At 40.8% G+C, this 18,709-nt stretch overlaps 1 protein-coding gene across 8 annotated transcripts in view; it reads left to right on the top strand.

Moving 5' to 3' along the window:
• LOC139762525 (tRNA (uracil-5-)-methyltransferase homolog A-like) overlaps positions 1–18,709 on the top strand; it is a 71,729-nt gene that overhangs the window by 22,838 nt on the left and 30,182 nt on the right. For all 8 annotated transcript variants that reach the window (XR_011715731.1, XR_011715733.1, XR_011715732.1 and 5 more), the window contains exons 9-14: positions 2,041–2,168; positions 3,909–4,014; positions 6,440–6,562; positions 6,824–7,016; positions 12,210–12,360; positions 15,149–15,246. Coding sequence is in view for 5 of the 8 variants with exons in the window: in XM_071687521.1 (XP_071543622.1) it covers positions 2,041–2,168; positions 3,909–4,014; positions 6,440–6,562; positions 6,824–7,016; positions 12,210–12,360; positions 15,149–15,246 (799 nt within the window). In the remaining 3 variants the exon portion in view is untranslated. The remainder of the gene's footprint in view (positions 1–2,040; positions 2,169–3,908; positions 4,015–6,439; positions 6,563–6,823; positions 7,017–12,209; positions 12,361–15,148; positions 15,247–18,709) is intronic.

Raw genomic sequence — 18,709 nt, 5'->3', positions numbered from 1 at the left:
CCTTTTTGCCTCGCTAACATGTGGACTAATGGCATTCTGTCCACAAACATGCAGTCTCTCCCTGTCATATGTAATGCTTGAAAACATCTCACATAGCTCATTCTTCGTAATTCTAGATTTTCCTGCGATGAGCACTTTGCACTAGCCCTGCCTTTTGGCAAAATGGTAGGAGCAGTAGATAGAAGTAGTAGGTAGAAGCAGTAATAGAAGTATTCATTAAGAACATTAGGTAGAAGCCTCTGCAAACACTGCGTTAGACTTGCCTTCTGCTAGTAGCCTGTTAAGGGTAAGGCAGTAAAGGCTTAGAATTGGCATGGGAGTTCTTTGATTATGGAGACACCAGTGCCATGGCCACTCCTTTGAGGGAGGTCCAATTGGATCAGGTGTCAGATATAGATAGATAATTTTCTTGTTTATCTCTGCATATCTCAAAGAATAGTTCATTGTCTATGACATTAGTCTGTTTTAAAATCTTAAGGTTGTGATCTGGTTGCTCTTCTCTTTTCTTCTGGGTGGGCCAGTCTAAAGCCTTTATCCTTTCCTGTATCTTAGCTGTCATAATTCCAGTACCATCTTTGTAGCCTAAGATAACCTGTTTGTACTGTACTGGAAGAGAGTTTTGCATTCATGGGGCCTATCCTCATGGACATTTTCTACTATTATACAATCTTTTAAACTTGTGTATACTCTCTGCATTGACCATATTGTCTATTTGTATCTCTGACATGTGTTCCAATTGGAACTCCCTCAAGAGGGTGGCCACAGCAATAGTTCATAACTAGCAAACTCCAGTGCTGCTTCTTAGCCTTTTTTGCCTCATACTTGATAGGCCACAGGCAGAGGGCAACTTTAGTGCAGTAGTTGCAGAGGCTCCTACTCAATGTTCCTACTTACTACTACTATCCAGTGCTCCTACCTACTACTTCTACCTAATGCTCCTGCTTAATATTCCTGCCTATTGCCGCTTATCTACTGCTCCCACCATTTTGCCAAAAGGCAGGGCTGGCCCATAGTGCTCGCCACAGGAAAATCTAGAGTTACGAAGAAAGCTATGTGAGTTAAATGTTGTCAGGTGTTGCGTATGATCAGGAGAAATTGTTTGTTTGTGGTCAGAATTCTAGTTGTTCACCTGTGAGTGAGGAGAAAAGAAGAAAAGAGAAAGAAAAGAGCTACATGGGCAAGAGGAGTGCAACTTGACAACCACTGAAATGCTGGCTTGCTAAGCAGCTGTAACTAACCCTCCCAATACCCAGGCAGTTAGTACCGGTAATCTACCTCCACATTGTCTTTCACCTTATTCCATTCATCCACCACCACTATACTGTAATACTATGAAAGTACTTATCATCTTTTTTAATGTTTCTTACTTAATTTCATGTTTTGTCCTCAGGTTCTGGCCCTATTTTTTTGGAGAATATTTACTGCTTTTGTCATTAGTTTTTATTAAAAACTTAAAGATTGTGATCAGATTATCTCTCATTAAAGGTTGTGATCAGATAATCTCTCACTTTTCTCTCTTACATGCTGGAAAAATTTTAGGCCTCTGTAACTCAGCTCTTTAATTCTGACAATAACAGATCTTAGGGCTAATAACAGCAGACTCTTATAAATGATTATAAATGAATTCTTATCCATGGCTGTAGAATTGAGTTAACATGGCTAGACCTTAATTGTCTTTGAATCAGCATATGTAATTATTTACGTGAAGATTATGATGTTCAGGGTGTTGAAAAAACTGCATTTAGTATTGGTGGGAAAACTGTTTGAGCCTTAATTTATAGTCTAGTGAGAAGGCACAAGAACATTATTCTTAACTCTATGTTCAAAATTGTATAGATTTAACTACTTACCTGATTTGCAAGAGAGACCGAAACCCCAGCAGTTTTTGAAACATATGGCAGCTCTAGCGCAGCATTTTCAGAGGCTTTCCTATTGTTCCTACCAACTACTGCTACCAATTTTGTCTACCTTATTGTGCTTGCCTAGACATTAACCATAATGTAGGTGTATGTGTATGTTAAATGAAAAATGTTTTTACAGATTCATCCCCAAGATATGAATGAGGATGCTTTGAATGAGCTGAAGAAGTCAATTGTTGAGCACTTCACCGAAGGTCAAGGAAAATCATTGGGTGTAACTTCGATATTCTTTAAAGCAATTGGGCAAAAGTAAGAATTATTTTTATAGTATGAAGGAATTGAAGTATGATGCTTTTGTATCTACCAGAATTTAGGATTCAGCTCTATTAAAGGAAAATATTCTATCCCTAGGAAATGTTTGAATATTGAAATCTTTATCTGTCTGTATCTTTGATGGAAAGTGATTGGTTCTCAGTGAATGTAGGTTTGCGGCAGGGGTGTGTGATGTCTCCATGGTTGTTTAATTTGTTTATGGATGGGGTTGTTAGGGAGGTGAATGCTGGGAAGTGAGTCAGTTGTTGTTCACTGATGATACAGCGCTGGTGGCTGATTCATGTGAGAAACTGCAGAAGCTGGTGACTGAGTTTGGTAAAGTGTGTGAAAGAAGAAAGTTAAGAGTAAATGTGAATAAGAGCAAGGTTATTAGGTACAGTAGGGTTGAGGGTCAAGTCAATTGGGAGGTAAGTTTGATTGGAGAAAAACTGGAGGAAGTAAAGTGTTTTAGATATCTGGGAGTGGATCTGGAAGTGGAAGTGAATCATAGGGTGGGGGAGGGGGCGAAAATCCTGGGAGCCTTGAAGAATGTGTGGAAGTCGAGAACATTATCTCGGAAAGCAAAAATGGGTATGTTTGAAGGAATAGTGGTTCCAACAATGTTGTATGGTTGCAAGGCGTGGGCTATGGATAGAGTTGTGCACAGGAGGGTGGATATGCTGGAAATGAGATGTTTGAGGACAATGTGTGGTGTGAGGTGGTTTGATCGAGTAAGTAATGTAAGGGTAAGAGAGATGTGTGGAAATAAAAAGAGCATGGTTGAGAGAGCAGAAGAGGGTGTTTTGAAATGGTTTGGGCACATGGAGAGAATGAGTGAGGAAAGATTGACCAAGAGGATATATGTGTTGGAAGTGGAGGGAACGAGGAGAAGTGGGAGACCAAATTGGAGGTGGAAAGATGGAGTGAAAAAGATTTTGAGTGATCGGGGCCTGAACATGCAGGAGGGTGAAAGGCGGGCAAGGAATAGAGTGAATTGGAGCGATGTGGTATACCGGGGTTGACGTGCTGTCAGTGGATTGAATCAGGGCATGTGAAGCGTCTGGGGTAAACCATGGAAAGTTGTGTGGGGCCTGGATGTGGAAAGGGAGCTGTGGTTTCGGGCATTATTGCATGACAGCTAGAGACTGAGTGTGAACAAATGGGGCCTTTGTTGTCTTTTCCTAGCGCTACCTCGCACACATGAGGGGGGAGGGGGATGGTATTCCATGTGTGGCGAGGTGGCGATGGGAATGAATAAAGGCAGACAGTGTGAATTGTGTGCATGGGTATATATGTATGTGTCTGTGTGTGTATATATATGTGTACATTGAGATGTATAGGTATGTATATTTGCGTGTGTGGACGTGTATGTATATACATTGTGTATGGGGGTGGGTTGGGCCATTTCTTTCGTCTGTTTCCTTGCGCTACCTTGCAAACGCAGGAGACAGCGACAAAGCAAAAAAAAAAAAAAGAATGAATTTTTTGTTTGAAGATTCGTTTATTGTTCTTTAAGAAAATCTCATTTGATTATGTGGATATAACAAAATTTTTACCCAAGGGAGAAAAATGAAAATAAAAGTCTTGTCCTCTTAATCCCCCCATACTAAGGTATCCTTTTTATCCCAACACTTACCATAAGAGTATTTCTAGTAATTAAAACTTTTGTTAGGAACTGCGTATTGTTCTTTAAGGATTCGTATATTTATCTTGATTGCTTTGATTTTGTTACCCTAGGGAGAAAGATGATGATGAAGAACCTGATCACTTGTGGGGTGAGGAATTTATCACTGAGACCATCATGGACAAGAAATTCCGCGTGTCCCCAGATGCTTTTCTCCAGGTAAGGGATGAGTGCTATTTATGAATGGTGAAGCAGCTGTAAGTGTGAAAGGGAAGTGAGTGGTGGAATCAGAAAGTTAAGTGTAAGACAAGAAAGGTGTCTGGGCTTTACTTGCTGGGAGGACTGTGAGCAGATTTTGAGGAAGGTGCAGGGATTTAAGAAGAAGGAAAGCTAAAGTTTGGGTAAGTGAGTTCCAGCAGACTCTCAGAGAAAAAGAAAGTTGAGAGGAGAATTGGGAGCATCAGTTAAGAGAGCAGATGAGGAAAGTGGTAATAGGAAGGGATGAGTTAAAGTGAAGATAGAGTATTTTGAAGGACTTTTGACTTAAGTTCATCAACTTATAGGATTGCACATATGGGGGTGTTTGGGACGTGGAGATGTGTTAAGTGACAGTTATAGCATGTGATTTCGCAAAGAGAAGAGGTGGTGAATTGCAGCATTGCTGCTTGAATGGATGTACTCACAGCTGAATGTCTTGTGATGAGGGGGGTTGCTGTATTATTGATTGGTTAGTTTGGATTTTCATTGTTGATGGTGAAGTTCCAGAGCATTTGCAGACTGCCTCTTTAGTGCCATTATATTTAGATAAGGAGGACAAAAGCGAAAGTTTTCATACTGTTGTATAAGTTTGTTGAGTGTACGGGTAAGTTGAATGGGAGAGTAGTGATTGAGAGGATAGTGGCATGCACTGAGCATCAGATTGTGGAGAAACATTATGATTTCAGTTGTAGTAGAGGATATGTAGATCAAGAGTTTGCTTGAAGAATTTGTGAAATACTAAGTAAAACAGAAAGATTCGTACGTGGCATTTATAGAGCCGGAAAAAGCATATAATAAGGTTGATAAAGATGCTCAGTAGAAGATTTTATGAATTTATGGTGCTGGAGGAAAGCTAATAGAAGCAGTAAGGAGTTTTTATCAATAGATTGGGGCATGTGTGCAAATAGGGAGGGTAGTTGAAGTGCTAGTTTAAAAGGAAAGATGGTGAAGTGTTTTAGATACATGGAAGTGAAATATATTGTGGGAGCTGAGGTCTTTGTTCTTGCAGAGAAATCTCCTATTGTGAACCAGTAAACATGGCAAAAATTGATAGATGTGTTGCAGCTTTGTGGTCAGCATTCTCCTGTTACCTTCATGATATGTATCTTCTGACATCAGATAAACTTATTTAGCCATTCTTTTACTTTCTTGAAATGGCTCTGGCTAAGCTACATTATACTTTTTTCATAAATGCTCATCTCTCTCTCTCTCTCTCTCTCTCTCTCTCTCTCTCTCTCTCTCTCTCTCTCTCTCTCTCTCTCTCTCTCTCTCCCTCTCCCCCCCTCTCCCCCCCCCCCCCCCCTCTCTCTCTCTCTCTCTCTCTCTCTCTCTCTCTCTCTCTCTCTCTCTCTCTCCCCCTCTCTCCCCCCCTCCCTCCCCCCCTCCCTCCCCCCCCCCCCCCCCCTCCTCTCTCTCTCTCTCTCTCTCTCTCTCTCTCTCTCTCTCTCTCTCTCTCTCTCTCTCTCTCTCTCTCTCTCTCTCCCCTCTCTCTCCCCCCCCCCTCTCTCTCTCTCTCTCTCTCTCTCTCTCTCTCTCTCTCTCTCTCTCTCTCTCTCTCTCTCTCTCTCTCTCTCTCTCTCTCTCTCTCTCTCTCTCTCTCTCTCTCTCTCTCTCTCTCTCTCTCTCTCTCTCTCTCTCTCTCCCTCTCTCTCTCTCCCTCTCTCTCTCTCCCTCTCTCTCTCTCTCTCTCTCTCTCTCTCTCTCTCTCTCTCTCTCTCTCTCTGTACTTTTTGAACCACTGTTCTCTCCCTGGCCTTGTTTCAGTAACATGTCAACATTGAGTAACCCTTGTATCCTGCTTTGGGAGAGTAAGAATTAATGTATCATTTTTCAACATCAGGAATAATATAGGCATGGTATGTTGAGAGGCTGGAGCTCAAATTTATCCTTACTATTGTCTTTATAATGAAAAGTGGAGGGATGCATGTTGTTGATGATGGGATACATGACACTCTTGTTCATTCTACCTTTTCTTTTTGATGAACATTCTCCTCAGGCTTGTTAATCTTGCAAGTTATTTTTTCTATCTTGTTTTCCTTCTGGTGTGTGCTGGGGGGAGTGGAGTGTGGGGAGAGAGAGCCTGTATTTCTTTTTTTTTTCTTTTTTTTTTTTTTAGATCACCTTGCTTGGCTTTGGGTCATCTATGTAACTCTGTGTATGTGTGTGTGTGTGTGTGTGTGTTTGTGTGAAAGTAGCTGGAGGGGAAAGGAAATAATAGAAAAATCTCTTGAAATTGTTCTCTCCTTTCAGGAGTCGTCAAGATCAAAGAACCTTTGAGGTGGGACAACTGAGTGGAAAGAAATGTATATAAGGTGGTGTTAAAGTTTGAACCATAAAAGTGTATGTTGGGTTCATTGGTTATTATTTTAAAACCTTGATGTTGCAGGTAAACACAGCTGCTGCTGAAGTACTTTATGATACAATAGGAAGCATAGCAGAACTGGATGGCACATCTGTGCTTCTTGATATATGTTGTGGTACTGGCACTATTGGTATCTCCTTGGCTGATGTAAGTATTTGATTGAATCATCATTTATTTTGCAAGTTTGTCTCTCCTAAAAGCTTTTGTACATCATTAAAGTGTATGAATTTCTGAAAGGAAAAATGTATGTAATTTAGGTGGTTTTTTTCATGAAAGAAATTTTTATCTAAGCAAATATTTCTGTGGACTCAAAATTTAGTGACAGAAGACATGTGCAAGTCAGGGTAGGTATAAGTCATATATTGCCCAGTGAGAACACTTGATAAAGATGTAATTTCTCCTCCACAGCGCTGTCTTAAGGTATATGGGGTTGAGATGGTAGAAAAGGCAGCAGATGATGCTCGTCACAATGCAGATGACAATGGATTGGATAATATAGTGATATTTACTGGAAAGGCAGAGGAAAATATGCAGGTCCTGATTCAGCACTGTCAGAAAGTCAATACTGTGGGTATTGTTGATCCTCCACGTGCTGGGCTTAGTAAGTAATTTTATTTTTGTTTCCTTTCTTTCTGAAACAGACATTGTCCCTATCTGTATAAAGTAGTCTGAAACAGACATTGTCCCTATCTGTATAAAGTAGTCTGAAGCAGACATTGTCCTTATTTGCATACATGCTTCCACTGCTTCAGCAGTCATTCTCCTAGCAACTTCATTGGAAGTACTCTTACACAATTATATTTAATTTTTCATGTGTGTAGGGTACTTCCACTCTGTATATCTTCTCTCGTACATCTTATCATCATCAATTCAAATTCTGTTCATTGTACACAGAAATATCAGCATAGTAAGGTTTCACATTTACTTTGTTGAAAAGCACTTTTTCTCAGTTCAGTGTCCTCTGCTATTCACAAAATGTTCATTAGTGCTCAGTGTTTAAAGAATTCCTCTGAAAACAACAGAGATATCTCTCTCTAACACTCCTAGTGCCATTTGTGCTTCTTCTCTATGCTTATCCTAAGGTAAATCCTCTTTAACTCTTAGTGTTTCCTAAATTTTTGGTTTATGTTTGGAGAAAATGTGGCTTTCGTGATTTTGCTTTTAAAAGAAATAAGAAGCCATTGACTCAACTTGCTAAGGATAAGTGATGGGACTTTTTGAATAGTGCAGGAATGCATTCAAAGCATAATTATTAAAGATTAATGTTTCTTTTAAGTACTTTGGGATTTGGGTATTCTTTGCCCTTATATTTACTTGATCCACCTCTTGAAAATTGGGAATGGATTTATGACATACTTTGCAAAATCATAGGTGTTTTATATCACCAGGATTTGATTGTTCCATAACCTTTGAGGAGAATCTTTAGTACACCAAGGGGTTTGGAACTTCTGACCTTGGTTTCTAACGAGGTGAATACCCCACATCCGTTGCTAACCACTAGTTTGTTCTTTAGAGGACTACAGGCTTGCCCTGCTTCTGCCCTCTGACCACTTGGAAACTTCAGTTCAGCAATGACATCAATGTCCTGTTGACCATGGTTACTGACCTGCTATGTTTTATCAGGGTCCTAGACATGTGTTGTTGTTTTACTCCATTCTTTATTTTTATTTGATTAACTGATCTTTAAAGGTAAGTAGCCTTTTTTGCTTTGATGAAAATGTGATGTGTTTATGTTGTTTCACTATTTGATATTTACATGTTTTATTATACTTGATCACCTTTTCCCGCTGATGTGGGAAATGGCGATCAAGTATGATAATGATAACGATGATAATTATTCCTTGGGATAGGGGAAAAAGAATACTTCCCAAGTATTCCCTGCGTGTCATAGAAGGCCACTAAAAGGGGAAGGGGTGGGGGGCTGGAAATCCTCCCCTCTCGTTTTTAATTTTCCAAAAGAAAGAACAGTGAAGTGAGCCAATGAAGGATTTCCCTCAAAGGCTCAGTCCTCTGCTCTTAACGCTACCTCGCTGGTGCGGTAAATGGCAAATAGTATGAAAAAAATTATAATAATGACAATAAAAATGAATGTTATAACATTTAACCCATTTAAAGTGGATGGGGCTTATACACCTCCAATTCTACCCTCACAAGTGGGAGAACATGCGTCTCTTTAGGTCTTTTGTTCTCTCCAGCTGGGCCATATATATACTGTCCTTAATTACTGTGGTGCCATCCCACACATTGTTTCCAGACACTTCTGCTTAAGTGTTTCCTTACACCAATCAGTGCATTCGGAGATGTTAAGGAAACCTTCACGAGATGTGTGACCTCACGTTACATAATTTTTGAAGGTGTATTAGTCTTTAATGTGTTAGATATTATTGAAGAAATTCCCAGAGCACAATGTTTGTTATTAAAATGCTGATAGAAATATCAGACATCTCTGCACATATACCCAGAAATACTCATGGATTACTTCATACACATGGAAGTGGAGCTGCATAAATTCCTCATCTTCTCCAAGTGGATATTTATGTAAGCTGAGCAGTGCCTATAGGCAGATATTTATTCAAGTTTTGTGCCTCATCATCAAGGCCACATGCTGAACCTGGGGATGGCTAAAGTAGAAGTGCACAGAATTAGGAGAGTATGTAATGATGATTATTGGTATGTTTCTCTCTCAGTCTCTCTTTTTATACTAGATCACTGTTTCCCTTGTTAGTTATTATTAGTATTGTTATGGGACATTTTTCGTCTTTCCTGGTGCTCCCTTGCTGATGCAGGAAACGGCAATCAGGGATAATAAAAAAGAAATCATTATTATTATTATTATTATTGTTATTGTTATTATTTATTTTTATTCATTATACTTTGTCGCTGTCTCCCGCGTTAGTGAGGTAGCGCAAGGAAACAGACGAAAGAATAGCCCAACCCATCCACATATACATGTATATATTTTTTTTTTTTTTTTTTTTTTTTTTTTTTATACTTTGTCGCTGTCTCCCGCGTTTGCGAGGTAGCGCGAGGAAACAGACGAAAGAAATGGCCCAACCCCCATACACACGTACATACACACGTCCACACACGCAAATATACATACCTACACAGCTTTCCATGGTTTACCCCAGACGCTTCACATGCCTTGATTCAATCCACTGACAGCACGTCAACCCCTGTATACCACATCGCTCCAATTCACTCTATTCCTTGCCCTCCTTTCACCCTCCTGCATGTTCAGGCCCCGATCACACAAAATCTTTTTCACTCGATCTTTCCACCTCCAATTTGGTCTCCCTCTTCTCCTCGTTCCCTCCACCTCCGACACATATATCCTCTTGGTCAATCTTTCCTCACTCATTCTCTCCATGTGCCCAAACCATTTCAAAACACCCTCTTCTGCTCTCTCAACCACGCTCTTTTTATTTCCACACATCTCTCTTACCCTTACGTTACTTACTCGATCAAACCACCTCACACCACACATTGTCCTCAAACATCTCATTTCCAGCACATCCATCCTCCTGCGCACAACTCTATCCATAGCCCACGCCTCGCAACCATACAACATTGTTGGAACCACTATTCCTTCAAACATACCCATTTTTGCTTTCCGAGATAATGTTCTCGACTTCCACACATTTTTCAAGGCTCCCAAAATTTTCGCCCCCTCCCCCACCCTATGATCCACTTCCGCTTCCATGGTTCCATCCGCTGACAGATCCACTCCCAGATATCTAAAACACTTCACTTCCTCCAGTTTTTCTCCATTCAAACTCACCTCCCAATTGACTTGACCCTCAACCCTACTGTACCTAATAACCTGTATATACATGTATATACATGTATATAATATTATTATTTTTTTTTTTCCCGCTGTCTCCCGCGTTTGTGAGGTAGCGCAAGGAAACAGACGAAAGAAATGGCCCAACCCACCCCCATACACATGTATATACATACACGTCCACACACGCAAATATACATACCTACACAGCTTTCCATGGTATACCCCAGACGCTTCACATGCCCTGATTCAATCCACTGACAGCACGTCAACCCCGGTATACCACATCGATCCAATTCACTCTATTCCTTGCCCTCCTTTCACCCTCCTGCATGTTCAGGCCCCGATCACACAAAATCTTTTTCACTCCATCTTTCCACCTCCAATTGGGTCTCCCACTTCTCCTCGTTCCCTCCACCTCCGACATATATATCCTCTTGGTCTATCTTTCCTCACTCATTCTCTCCATGTGCCCAAACCTTTTCAAAACACCCTCTTCTGCTCTCTCAACCATGCTCTTTTTATTTCCACATATCTCTCTTACCCTTACATTACTTACTCGATCAAACCACCTCACACCACACATTGTCCTCAAACATCTCATTTCCAGCACATCCACCCTCCTGCGCACAACTCTATCCATAACCCACACCTCGCAACCATACAACATTGTTGGAACCACTATTCCTTCAAACATACCCATTTTTGGTTTCTGAGATAATGTTCTCGACTTCCACACATTCTTCAAGGCTCCCAGAACTTCTGCCCCCTCCCCACCCTGTGACTCACTTCCACTTCCATGGTTCCATCCGCTGCCAAATTCACTCCCAGATATCTAAGACACTTCACTTCCTACAGTTTTTCTCCATTCAAAGTTACCTCCCAATTGACTAGTCCCTCAACCCTACTGTATCTAATAACCTTGCTCTTATTCACATTTACTCTCAGCTTTCTTCTTTCAAACTACCCAAACTCAGTCACCAGCTTCTCCAATTTCCCACCCGAGACAGCCACCAGCACTGTATCATCAGCGAACTACAATTGATTCAATTCCCAAGCTCTCTCATCTCTCATTATTATTATTATTATTATTAAGTTAAGAGTGAATGTGAATAAGAGCAAGGTTATTAGGTACAGTAGGGTTGAGGGTCAAGTCAATTGGGAGGTGAGTTTGAATGGAGAAAAACTGGAGGAAGTGAAGTGTTTTAGATATCTGGGAGTGGATCTGGCAGCGGATGGAACCATGGAAGCGGAAGTGGATCATAGGGTGGGGGAGGGGGCGAAAATTCTGGGGGCCTTGAAGAATGTGTGGAAGTCGAGAACATTATCTCGGAAAGCAAAAATGGGTATGTTTGAAGGAATAGTGGTTCCAACAATGTTGTATGGTTGCGAGGCGTGGGCTATGGATAGAGTTGTGCGCAGGAGGATTGATGTGCTGGAAATGAGATGTTTGAGGACAATGTGTAGTGTGAGGTGGTTTGATCGAGTGAGTAACGTAAGGGTAAGAGAGATGTGTGGAAATAAAAAGAGCGTGGTTGAGAGAGCAGAAGAGGGTGTTTTGAAGTGGTTTGGGCACATGGAGAGGATGAGTGAGGAAAGATTGACCAAGAGGATATATGTGTCGGAGGTGGAGGGAACAAGGAGAAGAGGGAGACCAAATTGGAGGTGGAAAGATGGAGTGAAAAAGATTTTGTGTGATCGGGGCCTGAACATGCAGGAGGGTGAAAGGAGGGCAAGGAATAGAGTGAATTGGAGCGATGTGGTATACCGGGGCTGACGTGCTGTCAGTGGATTGAATCAAGGCATGTGAAGCGTCTGGGGTAAACCATGGAAAGCTGTGTAGGTATGTATATTTGCGTGTGTGGACGTATGTATATACATGTGTATGGGGGGGGGGGGTGGGCCATTTCTTTCATCTGTTTCCTTGCGCTACCTCGCAAACGCGGGAGACAGCGACAAAGTATTAAAAAAAAAAAAAAAAAATTATTATTATTGTTATTATTTTTGCAGATGGTAATGTTGTGTTTGGTCTTCGTAAGTGTGACAACATGAAACATCTTGTATATGTTTCTTGTGACCCCAACAATGCTGTTAAGAATTTCATCAGTTTGGGAAGACCTCAGAGTAAACAGTACAAAGGTGAATTCTTCATACCTCTAAGGTGCGTTTGAAAAATTATGTTTGTTAGTCTGATTAATGTCAATAAAGCTGTGGTTTAACATTATCATAATTTAGTATAAACCCTTTTTAGAAATACTTGCATTTATTTGAAGTCTTTGACTATCTTTTTTTTTTTTTTTAGCAATATACTTTTTTTTTTAACTACCTCTTCCATTTACCAGGTAAACTTAAGGAAGTTTCAGTTACTGTCCTTCCAGTCAGTTTTCTCCACATTTCGTAATGATAATTAAGGAACCAGTATTCCTTCAAACATACCCATTTTTGCTTTCCGAGATAATGTTCTCACCTTCCACACATTTTTCAATGCTCCCAGAACTTCTGCCCCCTCCCCACCCTGTGACTCACTTCTGCTTCCATGGTTCCATCTGCTGCCAAATTCACTCCCAGAAATCTAAGACACTTCACTTCCTACAGTTTTTCTCCATTCAAAGTTACCTCCCAATTGACTAGTCCCTCAACCCTATTGTATCTAATAACCTTGCTCTTATTCACATTTACTCTCAGCTTTCTTCTTTCACACTACCAAACTCAGTCACCAGCTTCTCCGATTTCTCACCCGAGACAGCCACCAGCGCTGTATCATCAGCGAACTACAATTGACTCAATTCCCAAGCTCTCTCATCCAAAACAGACTGCATACTTGCCCCTCTCTCCAAAACTCTTGCATTCACCTCCCTAACAACCCCATCCATAAACAAATTAAGCAACCATGGAGACATCACACACCCCTGCCGCAAACCGACATTCACGGAGAACCAATCACTTTCTCTCTGCCTACTTATACACATGCCTTACATCCTCGATAAAAACTTTTTAATGCTTCTAGCAACTTGCCTCCCATACCATATACTCAATACCTTCCACAGAGCATACATAAATACATACATGCTACATACAAATCCATGTATAGGTATGTATATTTGCGTGTGTGGACGTGTATGTATATACATTGTGTATGGGAGTGGGTTGGGCCATTTCTTTCGTCTGTTTCCTTGCGCTACCTTTCAAACGTGGGAGACAGCGACAAAGCAAAATTTTTTTTTTTTTTTTTCATACTATTCGCCATTTCCCGCATTAGCGAGGTAGCGTTAAGAACAGAGGACTGGGCCTATGAGGGAATATCCTCATATGGCCATACAAAGCAAAATAATAATAATAATAATAGTAATAACAAATCCATTTGTTTTCCTAAGTATTTCTCACATATTCTTGAAAGCAAGCACCTGATCCACACATTCTTTACCACTTCTGAAACCACACTGCTCTTTCCCAGTCTGATGCTCTTTACATGCCTTCACCCTCTCAATCAATACCCTCCCATATAATTTCCCAGGAATACTCAACAAACTTATACCTCTGTAATTTGAACACTCACCTTTATCCCCTTTGCCTTTGTACAGTGGCACTATGCATGCATTCTGCCAGTCCTCAGGCACTTCACCATGAGCCATACATACATTGAATATCCTCACCAACCAGTCAACAACACAGTCACCCCCCTTTTTTTTTTTAATGAATTTCACTGCAATATCATCCAAACCTGCTGGCTTTCATCTTCCGCAAAGCTTTCACTACCTCTTCCTCTCTTTACCAAATCATTCCTCCTAACCCTCTCACTTCACACACCACCTCGACCAAAACACCCTATGTCTGCCACTTTATTATCTAACACGTTCAACAAACCTTCAAAATACTCCATCTCCTTCTCACATCACCACTATTTGTTGTTATCTCCCCACTATCCAGCTTCACCGATGTTCCCATTTGTTCTCTTGTCTTACGCACTTTATTTACCTCCTTCCAAAATAAATTTTTATTCTTGCTAAAATTCGATGATACTCTCACATCCCAACTCTCATTTGCCCTCTTTTTCACCTCTTGCACCTTCTTGACCTCCTGCCTCTTTCTTTTATACATCTCCCAGCCATTTGCACTATTTCCCTGCAAAAATTGTCCAAATGCCTCTCTCTTCTCTTTCACTAATAATCATACTTCTTCATCCCACCACTCACTACCCTTCTAATCTGCCCACACCCCACACTTCGCATGCCACAAGCATCTTCTGCACAAGCCATCACTGCTTCCCTAAATACATCCCATTCCTTCCCCACTCCCATTATGTCCTTTGCTCTCGCCTTTTTCCATAACATTTATTTATTATACTTTGACACTGTCTCCCACGTAAGTGAGGTAGCGCATGGAAACAGACGAAAGAATGGCTCACCCCACCCACATACACATGTATACACATAAACGCTCGCACACGCACATATACATATGTATACATTTCAATGTATACATACATATTCATACGCACATATACATGTACATATTCATACATGCTGCCTTCATCCATTCCCGGTGCCACCCCACCACACATGAAATGACACCCCCCTCCCCCCCATGTGAGCACAAGGTAGCGCTAGGAAAAGACATCAAAGGCCACATTTGTTCGCACTCAATCTAGCTGTCATGTGTAATGCACCAAAACCACAGCTCCCTTTCCACATCCAGGCCCCACAAAACTTTCCATGGTTTACCCCAGACACTTCACATGCCCTGGTTCAATCCATTGACAGCATGTCAATCCCAATATACCATATCGTTCCAATTCACTCTATTCCTTGCTTGCATACTTTCACCCTCCTGTATGTTTAGGCATTGCATACATTGCATACCTATATATACACATTGATACTTGCATGCAAAATAAGTAAATATCATACATATTAACTTTCAGTACTTTAATGATTATATTTCTCTCACAGAGCAATACCTGTAGACTTGTTCCCACACACACCTCACTTTGAGTTGGTTATCCTCTTTGAGCGTTGGGAAGAACGCAAGTGGCGTCGTATCATGGAAGGTTAGTATATGCTATATGGTGTAGATTTGAAGATTATTTGTAGCCATCACATTAATTTCCACTGGTGGTGAATATGGAATAGTGTGAGGAATATACATTTGTAGTTACCACCTTATGTTTTTCTTTTAATGAAATTGAAAATTAATTAGAATTTAGAATACATTGAATGTATTGCAAAGCTCAACAAATTTAGTTCTCCCCACTAAGATGTCCAGATTAACGTGAGTTTGGAGTCTTGTGTTATGTCTTTAGGTTCATGTGACCAGACATAACTGAAAAGCTTATAATTTCATGAACATTAACGTACATTTTTGTAATTTTGATTGTGAAACTGTGCAAGATCTTTAACATAATTTTGGTAGGAGGGTGTTTAGACCACTTTTTAAGGATGCTCCTCAAAATATCTGAGTGAAACTGAACAGAATTAGTGAGGTTGATTTGACAAGGAAGTGGCATTGGCAAATTTAGTCAATCAGAGAAGCATATTGCCAATAAAGTGAAATGTATGTGCAAGTTGAAAGTCAGTCTTATTACACATTTAAGGTATTCTCATGTTACTGGTCTGCTGTTTTTGACATGTAGCTAAATGTGAAGGTAAGTTATCTGAAATTACAGTATAAATTTTGATTTATTCTTTGTGTGTGTGTGTGTGTGTGTGTGTGTGTGTGTGTGTGTGTGCTTCCTGACTGGATCATGAAGAGAATGGCAGAGGATGGAGTTGTCACCCTTTCCACTGCATCTTTCCAGGTTAAAGAAGTGTCAGTTTTGATTAATCAAAAGTAACTATGATATGGTCATCTTTTTTTTGTTAAATACATGTCAATACTTTATTGTACATTATAGTCATAAAGAACATGGTGCATTGTTGAAATTTTTTCCAAAGTGCCAGAAATGTAGCAGTCATTTGAGCTCATAAAAAACTTATGTAATTCTGTGATGTAAAAAAAATTGGAGATTTTACTTTTTAAAATGGAAGGTTATTTTGAGAATGACCTGAGATGAGTTTGCCAATGCTATATAACCAGTTTAAGGTGTGTTTTGGGAGAAAAAAAGATTAGTTAATAACTTAAGCATGTCTTTTTTGTTAGATATCTAATAAGGTGTGAATAAGAGCAAGGTTATTATGCACAGTAGGGTGAGGGTCAAGTCAATTGGGAGGTAAGTTTGAATGGAGAAAAACCGGAGGAAGTAAAATGTTTTAGATATCTGGGAGTGGATCTGGCAGCAGATGGAACCATGGAAGTGGAAGTGAATCATAGGGTGGGGGAGGGGGCGAAAATCCTGGGAGCCTTGAAGAATGTGTAGAAGTCGAGAACATTATCTCGGAAAGCAAAAATGGGTATGTTTGAAGGAATAGTGGTTCCAACAATGTTGTATGGTTGCGAGGCATGGGCTATGGATAGAGTTGTGCGCAGGAGGGTGAATGTGCTGGAAATGAGATGTTTGAGGACAATATGTGGTGTGAGGTGGTTTGATCGAGTAAGTAATGTAAGGGTAAGAGAGATGTGTGGAAATAAAAAGAGCGTGGTTGAGAGAGCAGAAGAGGGTGTTTTGAAATGGTTTGGGCACATGGAGAGAATGAGTGAGGAAAGATTGACCAAGAGGATATATGTGTCGGAGGTGGAGGGAACAAGGAGAAGTGGGAGACCAAATTGGAGGTGGAAAGATGGAGTGAAAAAGATTTTGAGTGATCGGGGCCTGAACATGCAGGAGGGTGAAAGGCGGGCAAGGAATAGAGTGAATTGGATCGATGTGGTATACCGGGGTAGACGTGCTGTCAATGGATTGAATCAGGGCATGTGAAGCGTCTGGGGTAAACCATGGAAAGTTCTATGGGGCCTGGATGTGGAAAGGGAGCTGTGGTTTCAGGCATTATTATATGACAGCTATTGACTGAGTGTGAACGAATGGGGCCTTTATTGTCTTTTCCTAGCGCTACCTCGCACACATGAGGGGGGAGGGGTATGTTATTCCATGTGTGGCGAGGTGGCGATGGGAGTGAATAAAGGCAGTGTGAATTGTGTGCATGTGTATGTATGTATGTGTCTGTGTGTATATATATGTGTACATTGAGATGTATGGGTATGTATATTTGTGTGTGTGTGGACATGTATGTATATACTGTGTATGGGGGTGGGTTGGGCCATTTCTTTTGTCAGTTTCCTTGCGCTACCTCGCAAACGCGGGAGACAGCGACAAAGCAAAATAAATAAATAAATAAAATATAAGGTGTTGATACTTTACTATACAGTGTAGTATGAAAGAACATGATGAACGGTTCAAAATTTATTATCCAGAAGATCAAAAAATATAGCAGTCACTTGAGTTCATAAAAACTGTAGTTGTACATTGTCAAAAATTGTTTTTTTTTTTTTTTTCGCTGTCTCCCGCGTTTGCGAGGTAGCGCAAGGAAACAGACGAAAGAAATGGCCCAAACCACCCCCATACACATGTATATACATACGTCCACACACGCAAATATACATACCTACATAGCTTTCCATGGTTTACCCTAGACGCTTCACATGCCCTGATTCAATCCACTGACAGCACGTCAACCCCGGTATACCACATCGATCCAATTCACTCTATTCCTTGCCCTCCTTTCACACTCCTGCATGTTCAGGCCCCGATCACACAAAATCTTTTTCACTCCATCTTTCCACCTCCATTTTGGTCTCCCACTTCTCCTCGTTCCCTCCACCTCCGACACATGTATCCTCTTGGTCAATCTTTCCTCATTCATTCTCTCCATGTGCCCAAACCATTTCAAAACACCCTCTTCTGCTCTCTCAACCACGCTCTTTTTATTTCTACACATCTCTCTTACCCTTACATTACTTACTCGATCAAACCACCTCATACCACACATTGTCCTCAAACATCTCATTTCCAGCACATCCATCCTCCTGCGCACAACTCTATCCATAGCCCATGCCTCGCAACCATACAACATTGTTGGAACCACTATTCCTACAAACATACCCATTTTTGCTTTCCGAGATAATGTTCTCGACTTCCACACATTCTTCAAGGCTCCCAGGATTTTCGCCTCCTCCCCCACCCTATGATCCACTTCCGCTTCCATGGTTCCATCCGCTGCCAGATCCACTCCCAGATATCTAAAACACTTTACTTCCTCCAGTTTTTCTCCATTCAAACTTACCTCCCAATTGACTTGACCCTCAACCCTACTGTACCTAATAACCTTGCTCTTATTCACATTTACTCTTAATTTCTTCTTTCACACACTTTACCAAACTCAGTCACCAGCTTCTGCAGTTTCTCACATGAATCAGCCACCAGTGCTGTATCATCAGTGAACAACAACTGACTCACTTCCCAAGCTCCCTCATCCCCAACAGACTTCATACTTGCCCCTCTTTCCAAAACTCTTGCATTCACCTCCCTAACAACCCCATCCATAAACAAATTAAACGACCATGGAGACATCACACACCCC

Source organism: Panulirus ornatus, chromosome 43, assembly GCF_036320965.1.
Source record: "Panulirus ornatus isolate Po-2019 chromosome 43, ASM3632096v1, whole genome shotgun sequence".
NCBI classification, from domain to species: domain Eukaryota; kingdom Metazoa; phylum Arthropoda; class Malacostraca; order Decapoda; family Palinuridae; genus Panulirus; species Panulirus ornatus.
This window is presented reverse-complemented; position numbering and strand designations above follow the sequence as displayed.